General features: G+C 52.9%; 1 protein-coding gene across 1 annotated transcript in view; it reads left to right on the top strand.

Moving 5' to 3' along the window:
• STARD8 (StAR related lipid transfer domain containing 8) overlaps positions 1 to 25,875 on the top strand; it is a 75,820-nt gene that overhangs the window by 43,797 nt on the left and 6,148 nt on the right. The window contains exons 3-12 of the mRNA XM_038748486.1: positions 10,788 to 10,859; positions 11,619 to 11,700; positions 11,987 to 12,047; positions 13,115 to 13,935; positions 17,069 to 17,242; positions 19,294 to 19,453; positions 21,847 to 22,045; positions 23,179 to 23,389; positions 24,827 to 24,941; positions 25,511 to 25,762. Coding sequence (XP_038604414.1) covers positions 10,788 to 10,859; positions 11,619 to 11,700; positions 11,987 to 12,047; positions 13,115 to 13,935; positions 17,069 to 17,242; positions 19,294 to 19,453; positions 21,847 to 22,045; positions 23,179 to 23,389; positions 24,827 to 24,941; positions 25,511 to 25,762 — 2,147 coding nt within the window. The remainder of the gene's footprint in view (positions 1 to 10,787; positions 10,860 to 11,618; positions 11,701 to 11,986; positions 12,048 to 13,114; positions 13,936 to 17,068; positions 17,243 to 19,293; positions 19,454 to 21,846; positions 22,046 to 23,178; positions 23,390 to 24,826; positions 24,942 to 25,510; positions 25,763 to 25,875) is intronic.

Raw genomic sequence — 25,875 nt, forward strand, 5'->3', positions numbered from 1 at the left:
GTTGAAGATGGCGGGCGGTCAGAGGGGAAAGAAGGGAGGTGACAAATGTTTTGATAAGGTGCTAAGAGATATTCATTCATTCATTCATTCAATCGTATTTATTGAGCGCTTACTGGGTGCAGAGCACTGGACTAAGCGCTTGGGAAGGACAAGTCCCTACCCAACAGCGGGCTCGCAGTCTAGAAGGGGGAGACAGACAACAGAACAAAACATGCGACCGGGTGTCAAGCCATCAGAATAAATAGAAGTAAAGCTAGAGGCGCATCATTAACAAAATAAAATAGAATAGTAAATATGTACAAGTAAAATAAATAGAGTCATAAATCTGTACAAACATATATACAGTGGCTGTGGGGAGGGGGCTCAGTCTGGGAAGGCCTCCCGGAGGAGGTGAGCTCTCAGTAGGGCTTTGAAGGGAAGAAGAGAGTTAGTTGGGCGGATTTTGGGAGGGAGGGCATTCCAGGCTGGGAGAGGACGCGGGCCGGGGGTCGATGGCGGGACGGGGGAGGATGAGGCCCAGTGAGGAGGTGAGCGGCGGCAGAGGAGCGGAGGATGTGGGCTGGGCTGGAAAAGGAAAAATAGGGTCGGAGGAGGTGGATTTTGAGAGGAGGTGGATTTTGAGAGGAGGTGGGAGATCTCCTCTTGAGATCCTGCTGGGAGAGATGGGAGAAATGAAGAAGTAGGGAGGGACTAGGGAGGATTTTAGGGCACATACATTTCAGTTTTCTCAATAAAGTATTTAACTGGGACATTAGGGAAAGAGATGGGGGAGGTGGCGGGACAGGGATTAGTGATACGGGGCGACGAAGGGATAGGGGGACGAATGAGTTGAGTGCAGCGGAGAGGATGGAGTTGAGGTTTGATTTTCGCATCGAGAAGCTGGATCTGGAGACCAGATGGGGCACTTGGGCAAGTTGGAGGGGGTCAAAAAATCGGGGCATCTCTGCGGGGAAACAGCACAGATTTAGAGAAGCAGCTCGGCTCCGTGGAAAGAGCCCGGGCTTGGGAGTCCGAGGTCATGGCTTCGAATCCCGGCTCCGCCGATTGTCAGCCGCGTGACCCTGGGCAAGTCACTTCACTTCTCTGGGCCTCAGTTCCCTCATCTGGAAAATGGGGATGAAGACTGGGAGCCCCACGGGGGACAACCCAATCTGCTTTCAGTGGGACTCTGAAGCAGGAGAGAGAAAATTGTCCGTCGGATCCGACGAGGAAGGGCGTTCCAGGCCGGGGGCAGGATGTGGGCGAGAGGTCGGCGATGAGATAGATGAGATCGAGGGACAGTGAGAAGGTTGGCATCAGAGGAGCCAAATGCATGGGCTGCCTTGTAGGAGGAGAGGAGTAAGCTGAGATAGGAGCTTAGAACAGTGCTTTGTACATAGTAAATGCCATTATTATTATTATTATTATTATTATTATTATCATTATTATTATTATTATTATTATCATTATTATTATTAAAGGCAGGGGCAAAGTCATCGGCGGCTCTGAAGCCCATGGAGAGGAGTTTCTGTTTGAGGCGGAGATGGATGGCAACCCCTGCAGCATCCTGAGGAGTGGGGAAACGTGGCCTGAACGTTTTTGCAGAAAAATGATCCGGGCAGCCAAGTAGGGACCTGAGTGGGGAGAGACAGGAGGCGGGGAGGTCAGCAAGGAGGCTCACCGCAGCGCTGTGTACACAGTAGGCGCTCAATAAATGCCACTGATTGCTGGCCCTTTCCCCCGGAGACCCAATTTCCCCTTTTATCATTATTTTCAATCCACCGGTCGTATTTATTGAGCTCTTACCGCGTGCGGGGCCCTGTACAAAGCGCCTGGGAGAGGACAACACCATATAACGGACACGTTCCCTGCCCACAGTGAGCTTACAGTCTAGAGGGGGAGATAATCAATCAATCAATCAATCAATTGTATTTATTGAGCACTTACTATGTGCAGAGCACTGTACTAAGCGCTTGGGAAGTACAAATTGGCAACATATAGAGATGGTCGTTAAATAAATAAATGACAGATATGGACATAAGTGCTGTGGGGTTGGGAGGAAGGGGAAATGACTAAAGGGAGGAAGTCAGGGTGATTCAAAAGGGAGTGGGAGAAGAGGAAAGGAGGGCTTAGTCAGGGAAGGCCTCTTGGAGGAGTTGGGCTTTCAATGAGGCTTTGAAGGTGGGGAGAGTCATCGTCTGTCGGATCTAGACTGTGAGCCCGTTGTTGGGTAGGGACCGTCTCTCTATGTTGCCAACTTGGACTTCCCAAGCGCTTAGTACAGTGCTCTGCACACAGTAAGCTCTCAATAAATTAGACTGTGAGCCTTCTAGAGTGTGAGCCCACTGTTGGGTAGGGACCGTCTCTCTATGTTGCCAACTTGGACTTCCCAAGCGCTTAGTACAGTGCTCTGCACCCAGTAAGCGCTCAATAAATACGATTGAATGAATGAATGTGAAAAGGGAGGGCAAGGTTGGCAGCGAGAGAGACGAAATTAGCCAGTCTCTCTTTTTGTGCATAATGGCGTAGGTGAGAGATTGCCGATGATTATTATTATCGTCAATATTATCACGGTATTTGTGAAGTGCTCCCAGGGTGTCAAGCGCTGTGCTAAGCACTGAGGTAGATACCAATCAGGTTGGATGCAGTCCCCGTCCCCCGCGGAGCTCACAGTCTGAAGGGGAGGGAAAACGGGTATTGAATCCCCATTTTACAGGCGAGGTCACTGAGATACGGAGAAGTGAAGTGACTCGCCCAAGGTCACACAGCGGACAAGTGGCGGAGCCGGGATTAGAACCCGACTCCCAAGCCCGAGCTCTTTCTCCTGTGCTGTTCTGGTCCTTAGATTGGAGAAGCAGCGTGGCTCAGTGGAAAGAGGCCGGGCTTGGCGGGCAGAGGTCGTGGGTTCTAATCCCGCCTCCGCCGCTTGTCAGCTGGGTGACTTCGGGCGAGTCACGTTGCTGCTCTGGGCCTCAGTGACCTCATCTGGAAAATGGGGATGAAGGCTGTGAGCCCCACGTGGGACCACCTGATGACCCTGTATCTCCCCCAGCGCTTAGAACAGTGCTTGGCACATAGTAAGCGCTTAACAAATACCACCATTATTATTATATGACATTACAGGACGTGTCCAACCACGGATAGCTTCTTGGAGGAGGGGGGCTTGGAGCTGCTGAAAGAAGGAAGGGAAGGGGGAGCGACAACAGCGGGTCGCGTGGCTGCTCACAGGCTCTGAGCGGGCCCAAAGGCAGGGGGATGGACAGGATCAATCCTATTTATTGAGCGCTTACTGTGTGCAGAGCACTGTACTGAGCACTTGGGAAGTACAAGTTGGCAACGTACGATGACCCCGCGGGTCCTGCCCATCCAGAGGAATCCCTGAAATAGAGCCCGTTGTTGGGTTGGGATTGTCTACATTTGTGGCCGATTTGTCCTCTCCCAAGCGCTTAGTCCGGTGCTCAGCACACAGTCAGTGCTCCAAAAGTATGACTGAATGAATGAATAGTAAAGGGGCTGAGATCTATATCGTCCACTCCCAAGCGCTTAGTACAGTGCTCTGCACACAGTCAGCGCTCCAAAAATACCATTGCATGAATGACTAGTAAAGGGGCTGAGAGCTATATTGTCCCCTCCCAAGCGCTTAGTGCAGTGCCCTGCACACAGTCAGTGTTCCAAAAATACCATTGAATGAATGAATAGTAAAGGGACTGAGAGCTGTATTGGCCTCTCCCAAGCGCTTAGTACAGTGCCCTGCACACAGTCAGCGCTCCAAAAGTACAATTGAATGAATGAATAGTAAAGTGGCTGAGAGCTATATTGTTCCCTCCCAAGCGCTTAGTACAGTGCCCTGCACACAGTCAGCGCTCCAAAAATACCATTGAATGAATGAATAGTAAAGGGACTGAGAGCTATTTTGTCCTCTCCCAAGCGCCTAGTACAGTGCTCAGCACACAGCGCTCCAAAAATACCATTGAATGAATGAATAGTAAAGGGGCTGAGAGCCATATTGTCCCCTCCCAAGCGCTTAGTACAGTGCTGTGCACACAGTCAGTGCTCCAAAAATACCATTGAATGAATGAATAGTAAAGGGACTGAGAGCTATATTGTCCCCTCCCAAGCGCTTAGTACAGTACTGTGCACACAGTCAGGGCTCCAAAAATACCATTGAATGAATGAATAGTAAAGAGACTGAGAGCTATATCATCCTCTCCCAAGCGCTTAGTACAGTGCTGTGCACACAGTCAGTGCTCCAAAAATACCATTGAATGAATGAATAGTAAAGGGACCAAGCGCTTAGTACAGTGTCCTGTACACAGTCAGCGCTCCAAAAATACCATTGAATGAATGAATAGTAAAAGGGCTGAGAGCTATGTTGTCCTCTCCCAAGCGCTTAGTACAGTGCTCTGCACACAACGCTCCAAAAGTACCATTGAATGAATGAATAGCAAAGGGACCAAGCGCTTAGTACAGTGATCTGCACACAGCGCTCCAAAAATACCATTGAATGAATGAATAGTTAAGGGACCAAGCGCTTACTACAGTGCCCGGCACACAATCAGCGCTCCAAAAGTACGACTGAATGAATGAATAGTAAAGGGGCTGAGAGCTATATTGTCCCCTCCCAAGCGCTTAGTACAGTGCCCTGCACACGGGAAGCGTTCAGAGAATGGAGTCCTTTAAGTTGCCTTTTCCAAGCAATATCCTTTGAGGCTTTAAGGTGAATCAGTCGTATTTAGGGAGGGCTGGCGATGGGCAGAAGAAGTTCAGTCGTTCATTCGATCGTATTTATTGAGCGCTTACTGTGTGCAGAGCACTGGACTAAGCACTGGACAGAGAAGCATTGCGGCTCAGTGGAAAGAGCCCGGGCTTTGGAGTCAGAGGTCATGGGTTCAAATCCCGGCTCTGCCACATAGCTGGGTGACTTTGGGCGAGTCACTTCACTTCTCTGGGCCTCAGTGGCCTCATCTGGAAAATGGGGGTGAAGACTGGGAGCCCCCCATGGGACAACCTGATCACCTTGTACCTCCCCAGCGCTTAGAACATTGCTTGGCACATAGTAAGCGCTTAATCAATGCCGTCATTATTATTATTATAAGCGCTTAGCATTAGCGGGAGGAGAGGGGAGGGGTTGGGAATGTTCTTGGGCATTCCCGGCATTCCCATCCCGGAGCCACCCGCCCATCCGCCTTGGAGACAGCGGGAAGGAAGGAAGGAAGGAAGGGAGGGAAGGATTGTCCGCCGGGGAGATGGACCCCCAATCCTACCCCTCTGGCCAGGGCTCGGGCATTCAGGCCGTTATCATTATTATTATTATTATGGTATTTATTAAGTGCTTACTATGTGCCAAGCACTGTTCTAAGTGCTGGGGGAGATACAAGGCGATCAGGTTGTCCCACGGGGCGCTCACAGTCTTCATCCCCATTTTCCAGATGAGGGAACTGAGGCCCAGAGAATAATAATAATAATGACATTTATTAAGCGCTTACTATGTGCAGAGCACTGTTCTAAGCGCTGGGGAAGTTACAAGGTGATCGGGTTGCCCCACGGGGGGCTCACAGTCTTCATCCCCATTTTCCAGATGAGGGAACTGAGGCCCAGAGAATAATAATAATAATGGCATTTATTAAGCACAAAGCACTGTTCTAAGCGCTGAGGAGGTTACAAGGTGATCGGGTTGTCCCACAGAGGGCTCACAGTCTTCATCCTCATTTTACAGATGAGGGAACTGAGGCCCAGAGAATAATAATAATAATGGCATTTATTAAGCGCTTACTATGTGCAAAGCACTGTTCTAAGTGGTGGGGAGGTTACAAGGTGATCGGGTTGTCCCACGGGGGGCTCACAGTCTTCATCCCCATTTTCCAGATGAGGGAACTGAGGCCCAGAGAAGTGAAGTGACTTGCCCAAAGTCACACAGCTGACAGTTTCCGGAGGCAGGATTTGAACCCGTGACCTCGGGCTCCAAAGCCCGGGCTCTTTCCACTGAGCCACGCTGCTTCTTGCAGTCATTATAATAGCAATAATGATGATGATGGCATTTATTAAATGCTTACTATATGCGAAGCACTGTTCTAAGCGCTGGGGGGGTTACAAGGTGATTGGGTTGTCCCACGGGGGGCTCACAGTCTCCATCCCCATTTTCCAGATGAGGGAACTGAGGCCCAGAGAAGTGAAGTGACTTGCCCAAGGTCACCCAGCTGACAGTTGGTGGAGCCGGCATTTGAACCCGTGACCTCGGACTCCAAAGCCCAGGCCCTTTCCACTGAGCCACGCTGCTTCTTGCAGTCAGTCATTATAATAGCAATAATGATGATGATGGCATTTATTAAATGCTTACTATGTGCAAAGCACTGTTCTAAGCGCTGGGGAGGTCACAAGGCATTCATTGCATCGTATTTACTGAGCGCTTACTGCAGGCAGAGCGCTGGACTGAGTGCTTGGGAAGGACAAGTCGGCAGCAGATAGAGACGGTCCCTACCATTCATTCATTCAATCGTATTTATTGAGCGCTTACCGTGTGCAGAGCAATCAATCAATCATATTTATTGAGCGCTTACTGTGTGCAGAGCACTGTACTAAGCGCTTGGGAAGTCCAAGTTGGCAACAAATAGAGACAGTCCCTAACCAACGGTGGGCTCACAGTCTAGAAGGGGGAGACAGACATCAAAACAAAACATGTGGTCGGGTGTCAAGTTATCAGAATAAATAGAAGTAAAGCTAGATCAATCGTATTTATTGAGCGCTTACTGTGTGCAGAGCACTGTACTAAGCGCTTGGGAAGTACAAGTTGGCAACATATAGAGATGCACATCATTGACAAAATAAATAGAATAATAATAATAATAATAATGGCATTTGTTAAGCGCTTACTATGTGCAAAGCACTGTTCTAAGCGCTGGGGAGGATACAGGGTGATCAGATTGTCCCACTTGGGATTCACAGTCTTAATCCCCATTTTACAGATGAGGTAACTGAGGCCCAGAGAAGTTAAGTGACTTGCCCAAAGTCACACAGCTGACAATTGGCGGAGAATAGTAAATATGGGCAAGTAGAATAGAGTAAAAAAATCTGTACAAACATATATACGGGTGCTGTGGGGAGAGGAAGGAGGGGGCTCAGTGAGGGAAGGCCTCCCGGAGGAGGTGAGCTCTCAGTTTGGCTTTGCCAACTTGTACTTCCCAGGCGCTTAGTACAGTGCTCTGCACACAGTAAGCGCTCAATACGATTGAATGAAGTGAAAGGAGAAGCAGAGAAGCAGCATGGCTCAGTGGAAAGAGCCCGGGCTTTGGAGTCAGAGGTCACCGGTTCAAATCCCGGCTCCGCCAATTGTCAGCTGTGTGACTTTGGGCAAGTCACTTCACTTCTCTGGGCCTCAGTTCCCTCATCTGGAAAATGGGGATGAAGACTGTGAGCCCCACATGGGACAACCTGATCATCATCATCATCAATCGTATTTATTGAGCGCTTACTATGTGCAGAGCACTGTCCTAAGCGCTTGGGAAGTACAAATTGGCAACATATAGAGACAGTCCCTACCCAACAGTGGGCTCACAGTCTAAAAGGGGGAGACAGAGAACAAAACCAAACATACTAACAAAATAAAATAAATAGAATAGATATGTACAAGTAAAATAAATAGAGTAAAAAATATGTACAAACATATATCCATATATACAGGTGCTGTGGGGAAGGGAAGGAGGTAAGATGGGGGGGATGGAAAGGGGGAGAGGAAGGAAGGGGCTCAGTGTGGGAAGGCCTCCTGGAGGAGGTGAGCTCTCAGCAGGGCCTTGAAGGGAGGAAGAGAGCTAGTTTGGCGGATGGGCAGAGGGAGGGCATTCCGGGCCCGGGGGAGGACGTGGGCCGGGGGTCGATGGCGGGACAGGCGAGAGCGAGGTACGGTGAGGAGATCAGCGGCAGAGGAGCGGAGGGTGCGGGCTGGGCTGGAGAAGGAGAGAAGGGAGGTGAGGGAGGAGGGGGCCAGGGGATGGACAGCCTGGAAGCCCAGGGTGAGGAGTTTCTGCCTGATGCGCAGATTGACAGGCAGCCACTGGAGATTTTTGAGGAGGGAAGTGACAGTCCCAGAGCACGCCATCCAATGAATGATTCAAAACTCGTTGGGAGCCCAGGCCTGGGAGTCCGAAGGCCCTGGGTTCTGATCCCAGCTCTGCCCCCCGTCTGCTGTGTGACCTTGAGCAAGTCACTTCGCTTCTCTGGTCCTCAGCTCCCCCATCTGTCGAATGGGGTTTCAGTCCCGGTTCATTCATTTGTTCAATTGTAGCTATTGAGCGCTGACTGTGTGCAGAGCACTGGACTAAGCGCTTGGGAAGTCCAAGTTGGCAACGTAGAGAGACGGTCCCTACCCAACAGTGGGCTCACAGTCTAGAAGGGGAGACAGAGAACAAAACAAAACATATTAACAAAATAAAATAAATAGAATAAATATGTACAAATAAAATAGAGTAATAAATACATATAAACATATATAGTAATGGCATTTATTAAGCACCTACTTTGTGCAAAGCACTGTTCTAAGCGCTGGGGAGATTACAGGTAATCAGGTTGTCCCACGGGGGGCTCACAGTCTTAATCCCCATTTTACAGATGAGGGAACTGAGGCACAGAGAAGTGAAGTGACTTGCCCAAAGTCACACAGCTGACAATTGGCAGAGCCGGGATTTGAACCCATAACCTCTGACTCCAAAGCCCTTGCTCTTCCCACTGAGCCACGCTGCTTCTCAATGTTCTCCCGCCTACTTAGACTGTGAGCCCCTTGGGGACCTGATGACCTCAGGTCTTCCCCAGTGCTCAGTACATTGCTTTTACTACAGACAAGCAGCTTGGCCTAGGACCTGGGTTCTAATCCCGCCTCCTCCACTCGTCCGCTGGGTGACCTCGGGCAAATCACTTCACTTCTCTGGGCCTCAGTACTCTCATCCGTCGAATCGGGATCAAGGCAGTGAGTCCCACGTGGGACAGGGACTGTGTCCAACCTGATTATCTTGTCTCCACCCCAGCGCTTAGTACAGTGCCCGGCACCTAGTAAGCACTTGATAAATACCATCGTTATTAGTAATGTTATGGGGCCAGAGCCCTGGCAGCAGTGTCTAGTCTCTGTGTCGGCGTCCCGGTGCCCACTGCCACCCCGGGGGTCTGTCCTGGGACCTTCTGGGGTCTCCGGCCCGGGAGTCCGGCGGACCACAGACATCAGGCGGCGGAGCGGTGAAAGTCGGGTAGGGGGCTTCCAAACAGTGCCCAGATCCCGCTTTTCCTCACTGCGGAGTGGCCCTGGGGAATCTGAATGCCCCTGCCCTTCTCCTCCCCCCAGGGAGGGGGAAACCGGAGCCCAGAGAGGGGCAGGCAGTTGCTCAGCGTCACACAGCCTGACCCAACTCGGGTCCCCAATTCCACCATCATCATCATCATCAATCGTATTTATTGAGCGCTTACTATGTGCAGAGCACTGTACTAAGCGCTTGGGAAGTACAAATTGGCAACATATAGAGACAGTCCCTACCCAACAGTGGGCTCACAGTCTAAAAGGGGAAGACAGAGAACAAAACCAAACATACTAACAAAATAAAATAAATAGAATAGATATGTACAAGTAAAATAAATAAATAAATAGAGTAATAAATCTGTACAAACATATATCCATATATGCAGGTACTGTGGGGAAGGGAAGGAGGTAAGAAGCGGGGGATGGAGAGGGGGACGAGGGGGAGAGGAAGGAAGGGGCTCAGTCTGGGAAGACCAGGCCGGTTCCGCTGTCTTGGGCTGCCGACTTGTACTTCCCAAGCGCTTAGTACAGTGCTCTGCACACAGTAAGCGCTCAATAAATACGATTGATTGATTGATTGATTGGGCTCTGGGCGGGTGTCAGCCCCGGGCATTCACCCATGCATTCAGTCAATCAATCAATCAATTGTATTTATTGAGCGCTTACTGTGTGCAGAGCACTGGACTAAGCGCTTGGGAAGTACAAGTTGGCAACACATTCAGTCGTATTTATTGAGCGCTTACTGAGTGGACTGAGCCCTTGGGAGAGCGCTTGTACATATTTATTACTCTATTTTACTTGTACATATCTATTCTATTTTATTTGGTTAATATGTTTTGTTCTCTGTCTCCCCCTTCTAGACTGGGAGCCCACTGTTGGGTAGGGACCGTCTCTATGTGTTGCCAACCTGGACTCCCCAAGCGCTTAGTCCAGCGCTCTGCACACAGTGAGCGCTCAGTAAATGCGGTTGATGATTGATTGACAACAAACGGACACCTGTCCTGCCCACAGCGAGCGTCCATCATCATCATCATCAATCGTATTTATTGAGCGCCGACTGTGTGCAGAGCGCCGGACTAAGCGCTTGGGAAGTCCAAGTTGGCAACATACAGAGACAGTCCCTACCCACCAGTGGGCTCACAGTCTAAAAGGGGGGAGACAGAGAACAAAACCAAACGGACTAACAAAATAAAATAAATAGAATAGCTATGTACGAGTAAAAGAAATAAATAAATAAATAGAGTAATAAATATGTACAAGCATATATACATATATACATATATTTATATGTACATATGTATATACATACATACATATATACATATATATACATGCATATATACATATATAGGTGCTGTGGGGAAGGGAACCAGTCTAGGAGACAGACACGGATAGAAATCAGTAAAGGCCGGAGGTGGGCACTGACGGGGGCGGATGGGGGGGTGACGATCCAGAAGGGGCAGGGCACGGAGGGGTGAGGGGTCGGGAATCGCTCCGTCACGGGCATCCCGTGTCCTCTGCCCCCCTGCAGAAGCCGAGGTGAAGAAAGCTTGTTCCTGGCTTCGGGCGGCGGGATTCCCCCAGTACGTCCAGCTTTACGACGGTGAGGACGGGGCCGGGAGTCGCTTCTGACCCCCGGGCTGGGGGCGGAAGGCCTGTGCCACACTCCTCTCCCCTCCCTGCCCACCGTCCGTCCATTCTTTCACTTGTCCCTATTGACTATTCTATTAATTTTGTGAACGATTTATTTTATTGATTATTATTATTTAGTATTGCTAATTTATTTTCTTATTTGTTCCGACGTGCATTTAGCTTTCATCCTACTTGTTCTGACGGCTTGACACCCGTCCACGCGGCCTGTTTTGTCGCCCGTCTCCCCCTTCTAGACTGTGAGCCCGTCGTCGGGTAGGGACCGTCTCCAGATGTTGCCCACTTCATCATCATCAGCCGTATTTATTGAGCGCTTACTGTGTGCGGAGCACTGGACTAAGCGCTTGGGAAGCACAAATTGGCACCAAATAGAGACAGTCCCTACCCAACAGTGGGCTCACAGTCTAAAAGGGGGAGAGGCCCACTTGTCCTTCCCAAGCGCCTTAAAGGCCCACTTGTCCTTCCCAAGCACTTAGTCCAGTGCTCTGCACATCGGAAGCGCTCAATAAATACGATTGAATGACTAAATTAAATTCTTGAGCGCTTCCTGGGTGCTGAGCGCTGCGGAGAGGCGCGCTGGAACGACCGCCAGACGCTTTCCCGGCCCGCGACGGGCTGACGGGGCCTCCGGAGGGGTTCTGGCCGGACCCCCGGATGACGGGGTGCCTCGACTGTCCTCCGAGCCCCGCCTGTGACCCTCTCACCCCCGCAGACTCCCAGTTCCCGCTGGACATCGAATCTGTGAAGAGGGACCACCCTTTTCTGGATCAAGACTCCCTCCGCGCGCTCTGCAGGTGAGTCCGGGCCCCGGAGACCTCAGGTGGAGGGCCCGAAACGAAATCGGGCAGTGGAGTCCCTCCGGTCCACGACTCGCGTCTGGGGGTCCGGCGGCGGGGGGCACTGGGACGGTGGCGGTGACTCGGGGCATCCGGGGGCTCTGGCGGGGGAGGGCACCGGAGGGAAGTGCCCGGGGCATCTGCCGACGGATGCTGCCAACTTGTACTTCCCAAGCGCTTAGTCCAGTGCTCTGCACACAGTAAGCGCTCAATAAATATGATTGATTGGTTGATTGATTGACAGGAGGCTCATGACCCTGAACGCTTCTGCCTCCATGAAGCTGGAGGTGAGATTTCAGCACAAGGTGAGCACGCGACCCCGGGCTAACGGGGGTCCGGGGAGTGGGCCAGCCCTGGCCCATTCATTCATTCATTCATTCATTCATATTTATGGAGTGCTTACTGTGTGCGGAGCACTGGACTGAGCGCTTGGGAAGTCCAAGTCGGCAACATCTAGAGACAGTCCCTATTCATTCATTCATTCAATCGTATTTATTTTTAGACTGTGAGCCCACTGTTGGGTAGGGACTGTCTCTATATGTTGCCAATTTGTACTTCCCAAGCGCTTAGTGCAGTGCTCTGCACATAGTAAGCACTCAATAAATACGATTGATGATGATGATGATGATTTATTGAGCACTTACTGTGTGCAGAGCACTGGACTATTTATTAAAAAATATCATTAAAAAATACATTATTTATTTATTTATTTATTTTACCTGTACATATCTATTCCATATGTTTTATTTTGTTAGCACGTTTGGTTTTGTTCTCTGTCTCCCCCTTTTAGACTGTGAGCCCACTGGTGGGTAGGGACTGTCTCTGTATGTTGCCAACTTGTACTTCCCAAGTGCTTAGGACAGTGCTCTGCACACAGTAAGCGCTCAATAAATACGATTGATGATGTTGATACGTTGCCAACTTGTACTTCCCAAGCGCTTAGCCCGGCGCTCTGCACACAGTAAGCGCTCAATAAATACAATTGATTGATTGATCTTTTAGACTGTGAGCCCACTGTTGGGTAGGGACTGTCTCTATAGGTTGCCAATCTGTACTTCCCAAGCGCTTAGTACAGTGCTCTGCACATAGTAAGCGCTCAATAAATACGATTGATGATGATGATGATGATGATGATGATGACTAAGCGCTTGGGAAGTCCAAGATAGAGACGGTCCCTACCCAACAGCGGGCTCACGGTCTAGAAGGGGGAGACAGACGGCAAAACATGCGGACGGGTGTCAAGTCGTCAGAACCACTAGAATTAAAGCCCAGCCCCGGGCTAGCCTGGAGTGGGAGTGCTGGTCCCTGCCTCAGTTTCCCCCAGGGCCCGGGGCGGGCGGGCGCGAGGGTGGCCGTGACCCTCTCCCCGCAGAATGAGGCCTCGCAGGAGGACTTGTGCATCATCAGTGACCACCGGGCCCGCCTCGGCCCCTCGGCCCCGCCGAGCCCGGGCTTGCGGGCGGCGTCCAGCCACGAGAGCGTCCTCACCACCCTGAGTACCGCCTCCCTGCCCAGCCAGGCCAGCGGCGGCCCCCTCCTCCTCGCCCCACCGGGCCCGGCGTGCCGCCGGCCCGGGAAGGCCCGGCCGGGCAGCTTCCTCCGCCGGCTGGAGTCCCTGAGGCACCGGGAGAAGCCCGGCCGGGCCTCCCCGCCGCCTGAGAGTCGCCCCCGGGGCACCGTCCAGGTGGGGCCCGGGGGCGCCCACCGGGTGCACGTGCCCGGGGACCACAAGCCGGGCACCTTCCCCCGCTCCCTGTCCATCGAGAGCCTGTGCCCGGAGGCCGGGCGGGCCCTGGAGGACCGACACCTTCCGGAGGCCCGGGCCCGCCGGGACTCGGTGGGCAGCTGTGCCAGCCTGTACGACAATGTGGCCTGCGGGCATCAGCAGCCGGACGAGGAGGAGGAGGAGGGCGGCGGGGATGCCCCTCTGGATGCCATCCTGCAGCACGTGCGAGGGCTGCAGCAGCGGGTGGAACTGTGGGCGCGGGCCGTGTGCCCGGAGCTGGACGACGACGACGACGACGACGAGGGCACGGACTCGGGCGGGGAAGCGGCCTTCCCTCCCGGCCTGAGCCCGGAGGACGAGCGGTCCGGCTCGGACGCGGGCACTTCGGCCAGCGACTCCCTCACCGAGGCCGAGGACGCCGAGCGGCGGGACTCCGGCGTCGGGGCCTCGCTGACCCGGCCCTGCAGGTGCGGGGGGAAGGGCGCGGCGGGATTTATTGGGCGCCTGCTGTGGGCCGAACACTGTGCTAAGCACTTGGGAGAGGATTTATTTTACCTGTACATATCTATTCTATTTACTTTATTTTGTTAGTATGTTTGGTTTTGTTCTCTGTCTCTCCCTTTTAGACTGTGAGCCCACTGTTGGGTAGGGACTGTCTCTTTGTGTTGCCGACTCGTACAGTGCTCTGCACACAGTAAGCGCTCAATAAATACGATTGATTGATTGATTGACGATACACATTTTCTGCCCACAAATAGCTTCCATCCTATTCACTGAGCGCTTACTGTGTGCAGAGCACTGTACTAAGCGCTTGGGAGAGGGCTGTACATGCTCCCTGCTCACAAGTAGCTTCCATTCATTCATTCCATCCTGTTTATTGAGCGCTTACTGTGTGCAGAGCACTGTACTAAGCGCTTGGGAGAGGGCTGTACATGCTCCCTGCTCACAAGTAGCTTCCATTCATTCATTCCATCCTGTTTATTGAGCGCTTACTGTGTGCAGAGCACTGTACTAAGCGCTTGGGAGAGGACTGTACATGCTCCCTGCTCACAAGTAGCTTCCATTCATTCATTCCATCCTGTTTATTGAGCGCTTACTGTGTGCAGAGCACTGTACTAAGCGCTTGGGAGAGTACTGTACATGCTCCCTGCTCACAAGTAGCTTCCATTCATTCATTCCATCCTATTCACTGAGTGCTTACTGTGTGCAGAGTACTGTACTAAGCGCTTGGGAGAAGACAATATAGATCCCCTGCTCACAAGTAGCATTCATTCATTCTGTCATATCCACTGAGCGCTTACTGTGTGCAGAGCACTGTACTAAGCGCTTGAGAGAGGACAATACACGTTCTCCACCCACGAGGAGCTTTCATCATTTATTCCTTCCTTCATATTTATTGAGAGCTCTCTCTGTGCAGAGCACTGTACTAAGCGCTTGGGAGAAGGCTGTACATGCTCCCTGCCCACAAGTAGCTTTCATTCATTCATTCCATCCTATTTATTAAGCGCTTACTGTGTGCAGAGCACCGTACTAAGCGCTTGGGAGAGGACAGTACACGCTCTCCACCCACGAGGAGCTTTCATCCATTTATTCCTTCCATCGTACTTATTGAGAGCTCACTCTGTGCAGAGCACTGTATTAAGCACCTGAGAGAGGACGATACACATTCCCTCCCCACAAGGGGTTTTCATTCATTCATTCACTCCATCATATTATTGAGCACTTACTGAGTGCAAAGCACTGTACTAAGCACTTGAGAGAGGACAGTACAACAATAAACAAGACACTATCCCTGCCCACAGTGAGCTGACAGTCTAACCCCACTTCAGTTTGCCAGACTGCAGGATAATAGATAATAATAATAACGATGGCATTTGTTAAGCGCTTACTATGTGCCAAGCACTGTTCTAAGCACTGGGGTCGATACGAGGTGACCAGGTCGCCCCATGGGGGGCTCACGGTCTTCATCCCCATTTGACAGATGAGGGAACTGAGGCCCAGAGAAGTGAAGCGACTCACTCAGAGTCACGCAGCTGACAGGTGACAGAGCCGGGATTCGAACCCATGACCTCTGACTCTCAAGCCCGGGCTCCTTCCACTGAGCCGCGCTGCTTCTCGTCAATAATGACGGCATTTGTTAAGCGCTTACTATGTGCCAAGCGCTGTTCTAAGCGCCGGAGGGGGGGATACAAGGTGATGAGGTCGTCCCACGGGAGCGGGGGTTCACAGACTTCATCCCCATTTGACAGACGAGGGAAATGAGGCCTAGTGAAGTGACCTGCCCAAAGTCACCCGGCTGACGAGTGGCGGAGCCGGGATTAGAACCCACGACCTCCGACTCCTGAGCCCGGGCTCTCACCACCGAGCCACGCTGCCTCTCGATAAGCCTTCGGACGGCGGGCCGTCCATTGGAGTCGAGAAGCCGCGTGGCCCGGTGGAAAGAGCCCGGGCTTTGGAGTCCGAGGTCATGGGTTCAAATCCCGGCTCCGCCAACTGTCAGCTGTGTGACTTTGGGCAAGTCACTTCACTTCTCTGAGCCTCAGTTACCTCATCTGTAAAATGGGGATGAAGACTGTGAGCCCCCCTCCGTGGGACAGCCTGATCACCTTGTATCCTCCCCAGTGCTTAGAACAGTGCTTTGCACATAGCAAGCGCTTAACAAATACCGTCATTATTATTATTATCTTTATTTTCCACAGTAATAATAATAACAATATTCATTCATTCATTCAATCGTATTTTATTGAGTGCTTACTGTGTACTAAGCGCTTGAGAAGTACAAGTCGGCAACATAGAGAGACGGTCCCTACCCAACAACAGGCTCACAGTCTAGAAGCAGAGAAGCAGCGTGGCTCAGTGGAAAGAGCCCGGGCTTTGGAGTCCGAGGTCATGGGTTCAAATCCCGGCTCCGCCAACTGTCTGCTGGGTGACTTTGGGCAAGTCACTTCACTTCCCTGGGCCTCAGTTCCCTCATCTGGAAAATGGGGATGAAGACTGTGAGCCTCACGTGGGACAACCTGATCAATCAATCAATCATATTTATTGAGCGCTTACCATGTGCAGAGCACTGTACTAAGCGCTTGGGAAGTACCAATTGGCAACATATAGAGACAGTCCCTACCCACCAGTGGGCTCCCAGTCTAAAAGGGGGAGACAGAGAACAAAACCAAACATACTAACAAAATAAAATAAATAGAATAGATATGTACAAGTAAAATAAATAGAGTAATAAATATGTACAGACATATATACATATATACAGGTGCTGTGGGGAAGTGGGGGATGGAGAGGGGGACGAGGGGGAGAGGAAGGAAGGGGCTGATCACCTTGTATCCTCCCCAGCGCTTAGAACAGTGCTTTGCACATAGTAAGCGCTTAATAAATGCCATTATTATTATTATTGTTATTATTATTATTATGGAAGGGGGAGACAGAAAACAGAACAAAACATGTAGACGGGTGTCAAAATATATTGACATATTTAAGAAAATATAGTAACTACGTATGAGGCGGGAGGGCGTGCCGGGCGGCTGCCCCTCGCCCGCCCCGCTCCGGGGGTGGTGGGCCGCTCCCGGCGTGATGATCCCGGCCTTCCCGCAGGAAGATCCGCTGGCACAGCTTCCAGAACTCGCACCGGCCCAGCCTGGGATCGGCCTCCCTGGAGCTCAGCTGTCGGTCGTGCGCCCAGATCAACCTGCTGCAGAAATACTCCCTGCTGCGCCTCACCGCCTTCTTGGACAAGTTCTCCGCCGCCCCCGGCCGCGGCTGGGCCTGGTGAGACGCCCGGCCTGCGGGGAATCATCATCATCATCATCATTTGTTAATCAATTAATCAATCAGTCGTATTTATTGAGCGCTTACCGTGTGCAGAGCACCGGACTAAGCGCTTGGGAAGGCCAAGTTGGCAACATCTAGAGACGGTCCCTACCCAGCAGTGGGCTCCCAGTCCAGCCGGTGGGCTCACAGTCTAGAAGTTAAGCGCTTACTATGTGCCAAGTGTATTTATCATCATCATCATCATCATGGCATTTGTTAGTCAATCAATCAATCAAGTGTATTTATTGAGCGCTTACCATGTGCAGAGCACCGGACTAAGCGCTTGGGAAGTCCAGGTTGGCAACATCTAGAGACGGTCCTTACCCAGCAGTGGGCTCACAGTCTAGAAGGGGGGCTTACAGTCTAGAAGTTAAGCGCTTACTATGTGCCAAGCGTATTTATTGAGCGCTTACCGTGTGCAGAGCACTGGACTAAGCGCTTGGGAAGGCCAAGTTGGCAACATCTAGAGACGGTCCCTACCCAGCAGTGGGCTCACAGTGTAGAAGTTAAGCGCTTACTATGTGCAAAGCACTGCTCTCTGCCCCCAAGCACTTAGTCCAGTGCTCTGCACACAGTAAGTGCTCAATAAATAATAATAATGATGGCATTTGTTAAGCGCTTACTATGTGCAAAGCACTGTTCTAAGCGCTGGAGGGGATACAGTGTGATCAAGTTGTCCCACGTGGGGCTCACAGTCTTCATCCCCATTTTTACAGATGAGGGAACTGAGGCTCAGAGAAGTTAAGTGACTTGCCCAAGGTCACACAGCAGACTTGCGGCAGAGTCGGAATTCGAACCCACGACCTCTGACTCCAAAGCCCGGGCTCTTCCCACTGAGCCACGCTGCTTCTCTTAATAATGATGGTATCTGTTAAGCGCTTACTATATGTGCAAAGCACTGTTCTAAGCGCTGGGGGGATACAAGGTAATCAGGTTGTCCCACGAGGGGGCTCACAATCTTAGCCCCCAGTTTACAGATGAGGTCACTGAGGCCCAGAGAAGTGAAGTGACTTCCCAAAGTCACACAGCTGACAATTGGCAGCGACGGGATTTGAACCCATGACCTCTGACTCCAAAGCCCGTGTTCTTTCCACTGAGCCACGCTGCAGACACTTATTGCACGCTGCAGATTTATTGCAATCAATAAATACGATTGATTGATTGATTGAGTGAGTGAGCTGACAGTCTAACCCCACTTCAGTTTGCCGGACTGCAGGACAATAGATGGTAATAATAACGACGGTATTTGGTAAGCGCTTACTGTGTGCCAAGCACTGTTCTAAGCACTGGGGTCGATGCAGGGTGGTCAGGTTGCCCCCCCGGGGGGCTCACGGTCTTCATCCCCGTTTGACAGATGAGGGAACTGAGGCCCAGAGAATAATAATAACAATAATAATCATGATAGCGTTTATTAGGTGAGGGAACTGACGGTCTTCATCCCCGTTTGACAGATGAGGGAACTGAGGCCCAGAGAATAATAATAATTATAATCATGATAGCATTTATTAGGTGAGGGAACTGAGGCCCAGAGAATAATAATAATAATAATCATGATAGCATTTATTAAGTGAGGGAACTGAGGCCCAGAGAATAATAATAATAATAATGATAGCATTTAATAAGCGCTTACTATGTGCCAAGCACTGTTCTAAGTGCTGGGGAGGTTACAGGGTGATCAGATTGTCCCCCGGGGGGCTCACGGTCTTAATCCCCATTTGACAGATGAGGTAGTCAATCAATCATCAATCGTATTTATTGAGCGCTTACTGTGTGCAGAGCACTGGAGGCCCAGAGAGGTGAAGAGCCGGGATTTGAACCCATGACCTCTGACTCCAAAGCCCGGGCTCTCTCCACCGAGCCGCGCTGCTTCTCCGGGCCGGGGATCCCCGAAACCCGGGGGAGGTGACCCCTACCCCTCCGGGGCCCGGAGGCCCGCGGACGGGGGGCTGCGGTGGGGGAGAGCGGGTTTGGGGGTGCCGCCGTGACCTCCCACCCCCTCCGGCCCCTAGGTCCGTCCCCAAGTTCATGAAGAGGAGTAAGACCCCGGACTACCGAGGCCGGAGCGTGTTTGGCGTCCCCCCCATAGTCCACGTGCAGCGGACGGGGCAGCCCCTGCCGCAGAGCATCCAGCAGGCCATGCGCTACCTGCGGGGTCAGTGCCGCCATCAGGTACGTCCGCCGGGGCGCGTGCGAGGACCGGCCCCGGGGAGGGCTAACAATAACGATTCCCGCCTATATTAAGCGCCTACTACTCGTTCACTCAGTCCTATTTATTGAGCGCTCCCTGCGTGCGGAGCACCGGACAAAGCGCTTGGGGAGTCCAAGTTGGCAACATCATCATCATCATCATCAATCGTATTTATTGAGCGCTTACTGCGTGCGGAGCACTGTACTAAGCGCTTGGGAAGTCCAAGTCGGCAACATCTAGAGACGGTCCCTACCCAACGGCGGGCTCACGGTCTAGAAGGCTGCGCCTAGGCGCTGTACTGAGTGCCGGCTTGGATGCAAACACATCAGACTGGACACAGGCCCTCTCTCATAGTCTAATTCCCCGTCCCCGTCTAATTAATCATAGTCTAATTAAGCATCTCGCCCAAGGCCACGCAGCAGACGGGTGGCGGAGCCGGGATTAGAACCCATGTCCCTCTGACTCCTAGTCCCGGGCTCTCCTAGTATTCCGTGCTGCTTCGCGAAGGATAATAATAGACTGTGAGCCCACTGTTGGGTAGGGACTGTCTCTATATGTTGCCAATTTGTACTTCCCAAGCGCTTAGTACAGTGCTCTGCACATAGTAAGCGCTCAATAAATACGATTGATGATGATGATGATAATAATGGCATTTGCTAAGCGCTTACTATGTGCCAAGCACTGTTCTAAGCACTGGGGGAGGATACAAGGTGATCGGGTTGTCCCACGTGGGGCTCACAGTCTTCAACCCCATTTTCCAGAAGAGGGGACTGAGGCCCAGAGAAGTGAAATGACTCGCCCAAATCACACAGCTGACAAGGGGCGGAGCCGGGATTTGAACCCAGGACTTCTGACTCCTGAGCCCGGGCTCTTTCCCCTGAGCCGCGCTGCTTCTCTTTGTGGGGGTATCCCCACTCTGGACTCATTGTGGGCAGGGAATGTGTCTGTTTAATGCTCTATTGCCCTCTCCCAAGCGCTTAGTACAGTGCTCTGTGTGCAGTAAGCCCTCAATAAATACGATTGAATGAACGAATGAGTGTCTCTCCCCCACACCCCGCTCCCAACTGTCAGCTCATTGTGGGCAGGGAAGGTGTCTAGTACTGTACTGGTCTCTTCCAAGCGCTTAGTACAGTGCTCAGCACACAGTGAGTGCTCAACGATAATAATAATAATGGCATTTATTAAGAGCTTACTATGTGCCAAGCACTGTTCTAAGTGCTGAGGAGGTTACAAGGTGATCAGGTTGTCCCACGGGGGGCTCCCAGTCTTCATCCCCATTTTACAGATGAGGTCACTGAGGCACAGAGAAGTGAAGTGACTTGCCCAAAGTCACACAGCTGACAATTGGCAGAGCTGGGATTCGAACCCATGATCTCTGACTCCAAAGCCCGAGCTGTTTTCCATTGAGCCACACTGCTTCTCAATAAATACGATTGAATGAATGAATGTGTCTCCCCTCTCTGGCCCCCACCCCAGACTGCCATCATCATCATCATCATCAATCGTATTTATTGAGTGCTTACTGTGTGCAGAGCACTATACTAAGCGCTTGGGAAGTACAAATTGGCAACATATAGAGACAGTCCCTACCCAACAATGGGCTCACAGTCTAAAAACTGCCAGCTCTTTGGGGGCAGGAAATGTTTCTGTTGATTGTTCTCCCAAGCATTTAGTACAGTGTTTTGCACACAGTAAGTGCTCAATGAATGAATTGAATAATAACAATAATAGTAGTGATGATGATGGCATTTATTAAACGCTTACTATGTGCAAAGCACTGTTCTAAGCGCTGGGGACTTAGTCTGTGTGCTCTGCACACAGTAAGTGCTCAATAAATACGACTGGTTGATTGATTGACTGATTGGGGAGGTTACAAGGTGATCAGGTTGTCCCACGGGGGTGCTCACAGTCTTCATCCCCATTTTCCAGATGAGGGAACTGAGGCTCAGGGAAGTGAAGTGACTGGCCCAAAGTCACACAGCTGACGGGGCGGAGCCGGGATTTGAACCCGTGACCTCTGACTCCAAAGCCCGGGCTCTTTCATTCATTCATTCATTTCATTCAATCGTATTTATTGAGCGCTTACCGTGTGCAGAGCACTGTACTAAGCGCTTGGGAAGTACAAATTGGCAACATAGGGAGACGGTCCCTACCCAACAGTGGGCTCGCAGTCTAGAAGGGGGAGTCCACTGAGGCACGCTGCCCAAGCCCCCTCCCAGCCTGTCAGCTGGTCATGGACAGGAGATGGGCCTGTTTATGGTTGTAGCGGCCTCTCCCTGGCGCTTAGTCCAGCGTTGTGCACACCGTAAGCGCCCAGCCAGGGGGGATCGCAAGCCCGCGGGGTGGGCCTGACTGGGGGGGGGTGGGGGCCCAGGTGGGGGTTTTCCGCAGATCGGGGGTGAAGTCCCGCATCGAGGCCCTGCGACGGCTGAACGAGGCGTCCCCGGACCACGTAAGCTACGCGGGCCAGTCTCCGTACGACGTGGCCGACCTGCTGAAGCAGTACTTCCGAGACCTGCCCGAGCCCCTCTTCACCAGCAAGCTGGGGGACAGCTTCCTGCGCATCTACCACGGTCAGCCCGCTGACCACTCATTGCCCACCCTGCTGACCGCTCCCTGCTCGCCTCTCGGCCCCACTGACTGCTCACTGCCCACCTTTAGGCCCCGCTGACCACCCCGTGCTCACTCCTCAGCCCCGCTGATCACTCACTTCACACACTTTAGCCCCGCTGACCGCTCAGTGCCTGCTCTTTGGCATCTCTGACCACTCACTGCCCACCCCTCAGCCCTGTTGACCACTAACTACTCACCCCTCAGCCCCTCTGACTGCTCACTGCCCACCCCTCGGCCCAGCTGACCATTCTCTCACCACCCTTAGGCCCCGCTGACCGCTCAGTGCCTTCTTCTTGGCATCTCTGACCACCCACTGCCCACCCCTTAGCCCTGTTGACCACTAACTACTCACCCCTCAGCCCCTCTGACTGCTCACTGCCCACCCCTCGGCCCAGCTGACCACTCTCTCGCCACCCTTAGGCCCCGCTGACCACCCCCTGCTCACCCCTCAGCCCCGCCAATCACTCACATCACACCCTCTAGCCCCGCTGACCGCTCAGTGCCTGCTCCTTGACATCTCTGACCACCCACTGCCCACCCCTCAGCCCTGTTGACCACTAACTACTCAGCCCCTCTGACAGCTCACTGCCCACCCCTCGGCCCCACCTACTTCTCACTCTCTTCCCCTTCACTTCCCACCTTTCACTCACTCACTGCCCACCCTCTAGCCCCTCTGACGACTCACTACCCACCCCCTCAGCTCTGCTGACCACTCTCAGCCCCCTCACTGCCCATCCCTCAGCCCCACCGACCACTCGCGGCCCACCCGGCGTCCCCACTGACCTCTCACTGCCCATCCCTCAGCTTTGCTGACCCCTCACTCCACCCCTCTGACCGATCACTTCCCACTTCTCTCCCCCTGACTCCTTTCTACCCATCACTCCATTCCATTCACTCACTGCCCACCTCTGCCCCGACCACTGGCCGTCCACTCCACTCCACTCCCCTCCCCTGCCACCCCCCTGCGCTACTGACTCCTCCGCCCCGCCGACCACAGGCCGCCCACCGAGTGCCCGCGGCCCCCTCCTCAGCCCCGCTGACCACTCTCCACCCACCCCTCCGTCCCACTGACCCCTGGCCGCCCGCCCCGCAGACGTCCCGAAGGAGCACCGGCTGGCCGCGGTGCAGGCGGCAGTCACCCTGCTGCCGGACGAGAACCGGGAAGTCCTGCAGACGCTGCTCTACTTCCTGAGCGACATGGCCCGGGCCCAGGGCAACCAGATGACCGCCGGGAGCCTGGCCGTCTGCCTCGCCCCTTCCGTCTTCCACCTCAACGTCTCCAAGAAGGAGGGCACCTCGCCCAGGTGGGTGAGCGGGCCGGGCCGCGGGGGATCCCACCTGCCCCAAGAATCAATCAAAGCCCTTGCTGCTTTAGAAATGACAGGGATGTCTTGCCAATCCATCAATCAATCAATCAATCAATCGATCGTATTTATTGAGCGCTTACTGTGTGCAGAGCACTGGACTAAGCGCTTGGGAAGTACAAGTGGGCAACATATAGAGACAGTCCCTACCCAACAGCGGGCTCACAGTCTAAAAGGGGGAGACAGAGAACAAAACCAAACATACTAACAAAATAAAATAAATAGAATAGATATGTACAAGTAAAATGAATAAATAAATAGAGTAATAAATCTGTACAAAAATATATACAGGGGCTGTGGGGAAGGGCAGGAGGTAAGATGGGGGGGATGGAGAGGGGGACGAGGGGGAGAGGAAGGAAGGGGCCCAGAGAGGGGACGGTTCTCACAATCCCAGGGAATGTGTCTGTTTATCATTGTGTCATCCTCTCCCGAGCGCTTAGTACAGTGGTCTGTCCACAGTGAGCACTCAGTAAGTGCCATTGGATGGCTTGAATAATAATAATAATAATAATAATAATAATGGCATTTATTAAGCGCTTACTAAGCACTGGGGAGGTTACAAGGTAATCAGGTTGTCCCATGGGGGGTTCACAGTTTTAATCCCCATTTTTACAGGTGAGGGAACTGAGGCACAGAGAAGTGAAGTGACTTGCCCAAAGTCATTATTATTCTTGAACACTTACCGCGTGCAGAGCACTGTACTGAGCGCTCGGGAGAGGATGACTCAGCAATAACAATGTGCCAAGCACTGTTCTAAGCACTGGGGAGGTTACAAGGTGATCAGGTTGTCCCACGGCGGGGGTCACAGTTTTAATCCCCATTTTTAAAGGTGAGGGAACTGAGGCACAGAGAAGTGAATTGCCCAAAGTCATTATTATTCTTGAGCACTTACTGTGTGCGGAGCACTGTACTGAGTGCTCGGGAGAGGATGACACAACAATAAACGGACACATTCCCTGCCCACAACGAGCTGACAGTCTAGAGGGGGAGGCAGACATGAATAGAAATAAGTGACACGCGTGGCGTAGCGGACAGAGCACGGTCCCGGGTGTCGGGAGGTCACGGGTTCTAATCCCAGCTCCGCCGCGCGTCTGCTGGGTGACCTTGCGCCAGTCACTTCCTTTCTCCGGGCTCCCTCGTCTTTAAAATGGGGCTTGAGACCGGGTCCCACCCGACTGGCTTGCGCCCACCCCGGCGCTTAGTACGGCGCCTGGCACATAGTAGGCACTTAACGAATGCCGTAATCATTATTGTAAGTGGGGTAGGGCCGGGAGTGGGGGGATGAAGCGAATCAGGGGGACGGCAGGAGGGAAAAAGGGGGTTCAGTCAGGGCCCCGACCCCTGCCCGCCCGCGCCCCTCTGTCACCCCACCCTTAGGGCCATCCCCAAACGCGGGACGGCGGGAAAACCGGCCCAGAGGGACTTGAATGACAACATGGCAGCCACCCAGGGCCTCTCCCACATGATCAGCGACTGCAAGAAGCTCTTCAAGGTGGGTCCCTCCGGACGCCGGACCCCATCTCGCGCCCTCCCCGCGCCCACCCTTGACCCACCTGGGAAGCGGCGTGGCTCCGTGGCCAGAGCCCGGGCTCAGGAGTCAAAGGTCGTGGGTTCTAATCCCACCACTCGTCTGCTGTTTGGGTAAACCACTTCACTCCTCCGGGCCTCAGTCACTCCTCTGTCAAATGGGGATGAAGACTGTGAGCCCCGGCGGGGATGACCTGATGACCTCGTGTCTATCCCGGTGGTTCGAACCGTGTTTGGCACTTAGTAAGGCCCACCAGATACCGTCCTTCGTACTATCGTTCGTTCATTCAATCGTATTTATTGAGCGCTGACTGTGTGCGTCATCATCATCATCAATCGTATTTATTGAGCGCTTACTATGTGCAGAGCACTGTACTAAGCGCTTGGGAAGTACAAATTGGCAACATATAGAGACGGTCCCTACCCAACAGTGGGCTCACAGTCTAAAAGGGGGAGAGCACTGGACTAAGCGAGCACTGGACTAAGCGCTTGGGATGATCCCTACCCAATTTGTGTCCCTCGCCCGTCCGACAGGTCCCCCAGGACATGATGCTGCAGCTGTGCCATTCCTACGCCGCCAGCCCGGGGCCGGAGCCGGGGGGAGAGTCCGGCGGTCCCCCCGGGGCCGGGGCCGGCCACCCCGGCTTCCTCCTGCCCGGGGACGGGGCGAGCCAGGAGGACCTCCTGGAGGCCAGCGTCCAGGACCTGCTCTGCGAGGCCGCCGAGCGCTTCAAGGGTTGGATCAACGTCCCCGGCCCCCGCAACACCCAGCTGGCGTCCAAGAAGGTGGCGGGCCGCCGGGAGGGCCGGGGTTGGCGCGGGAGCCCGGGGGGAGGCGGGCGGACGGGGGTGGCCGTGGAGGGAGAAGCAGCGTGGCTCAGTGGAAAGATCCCGGCCTT

Source organism: Tachyglossus aculeatus, chromosome 6, assembly GCF_015852505.1.
Source record: "Tachyglossus aculeatus isolate mTacAcu1 chromosome 6, mTacAcu1.pri, whole genome shotgun sequence".
Classification (NCBI taxonomy): Eukaryota; Metazoa; Chordata; class Mammalia; order Monotremata; family Tachyglossidae; genus Tachyglossus; species Tachyglossus aculeatus.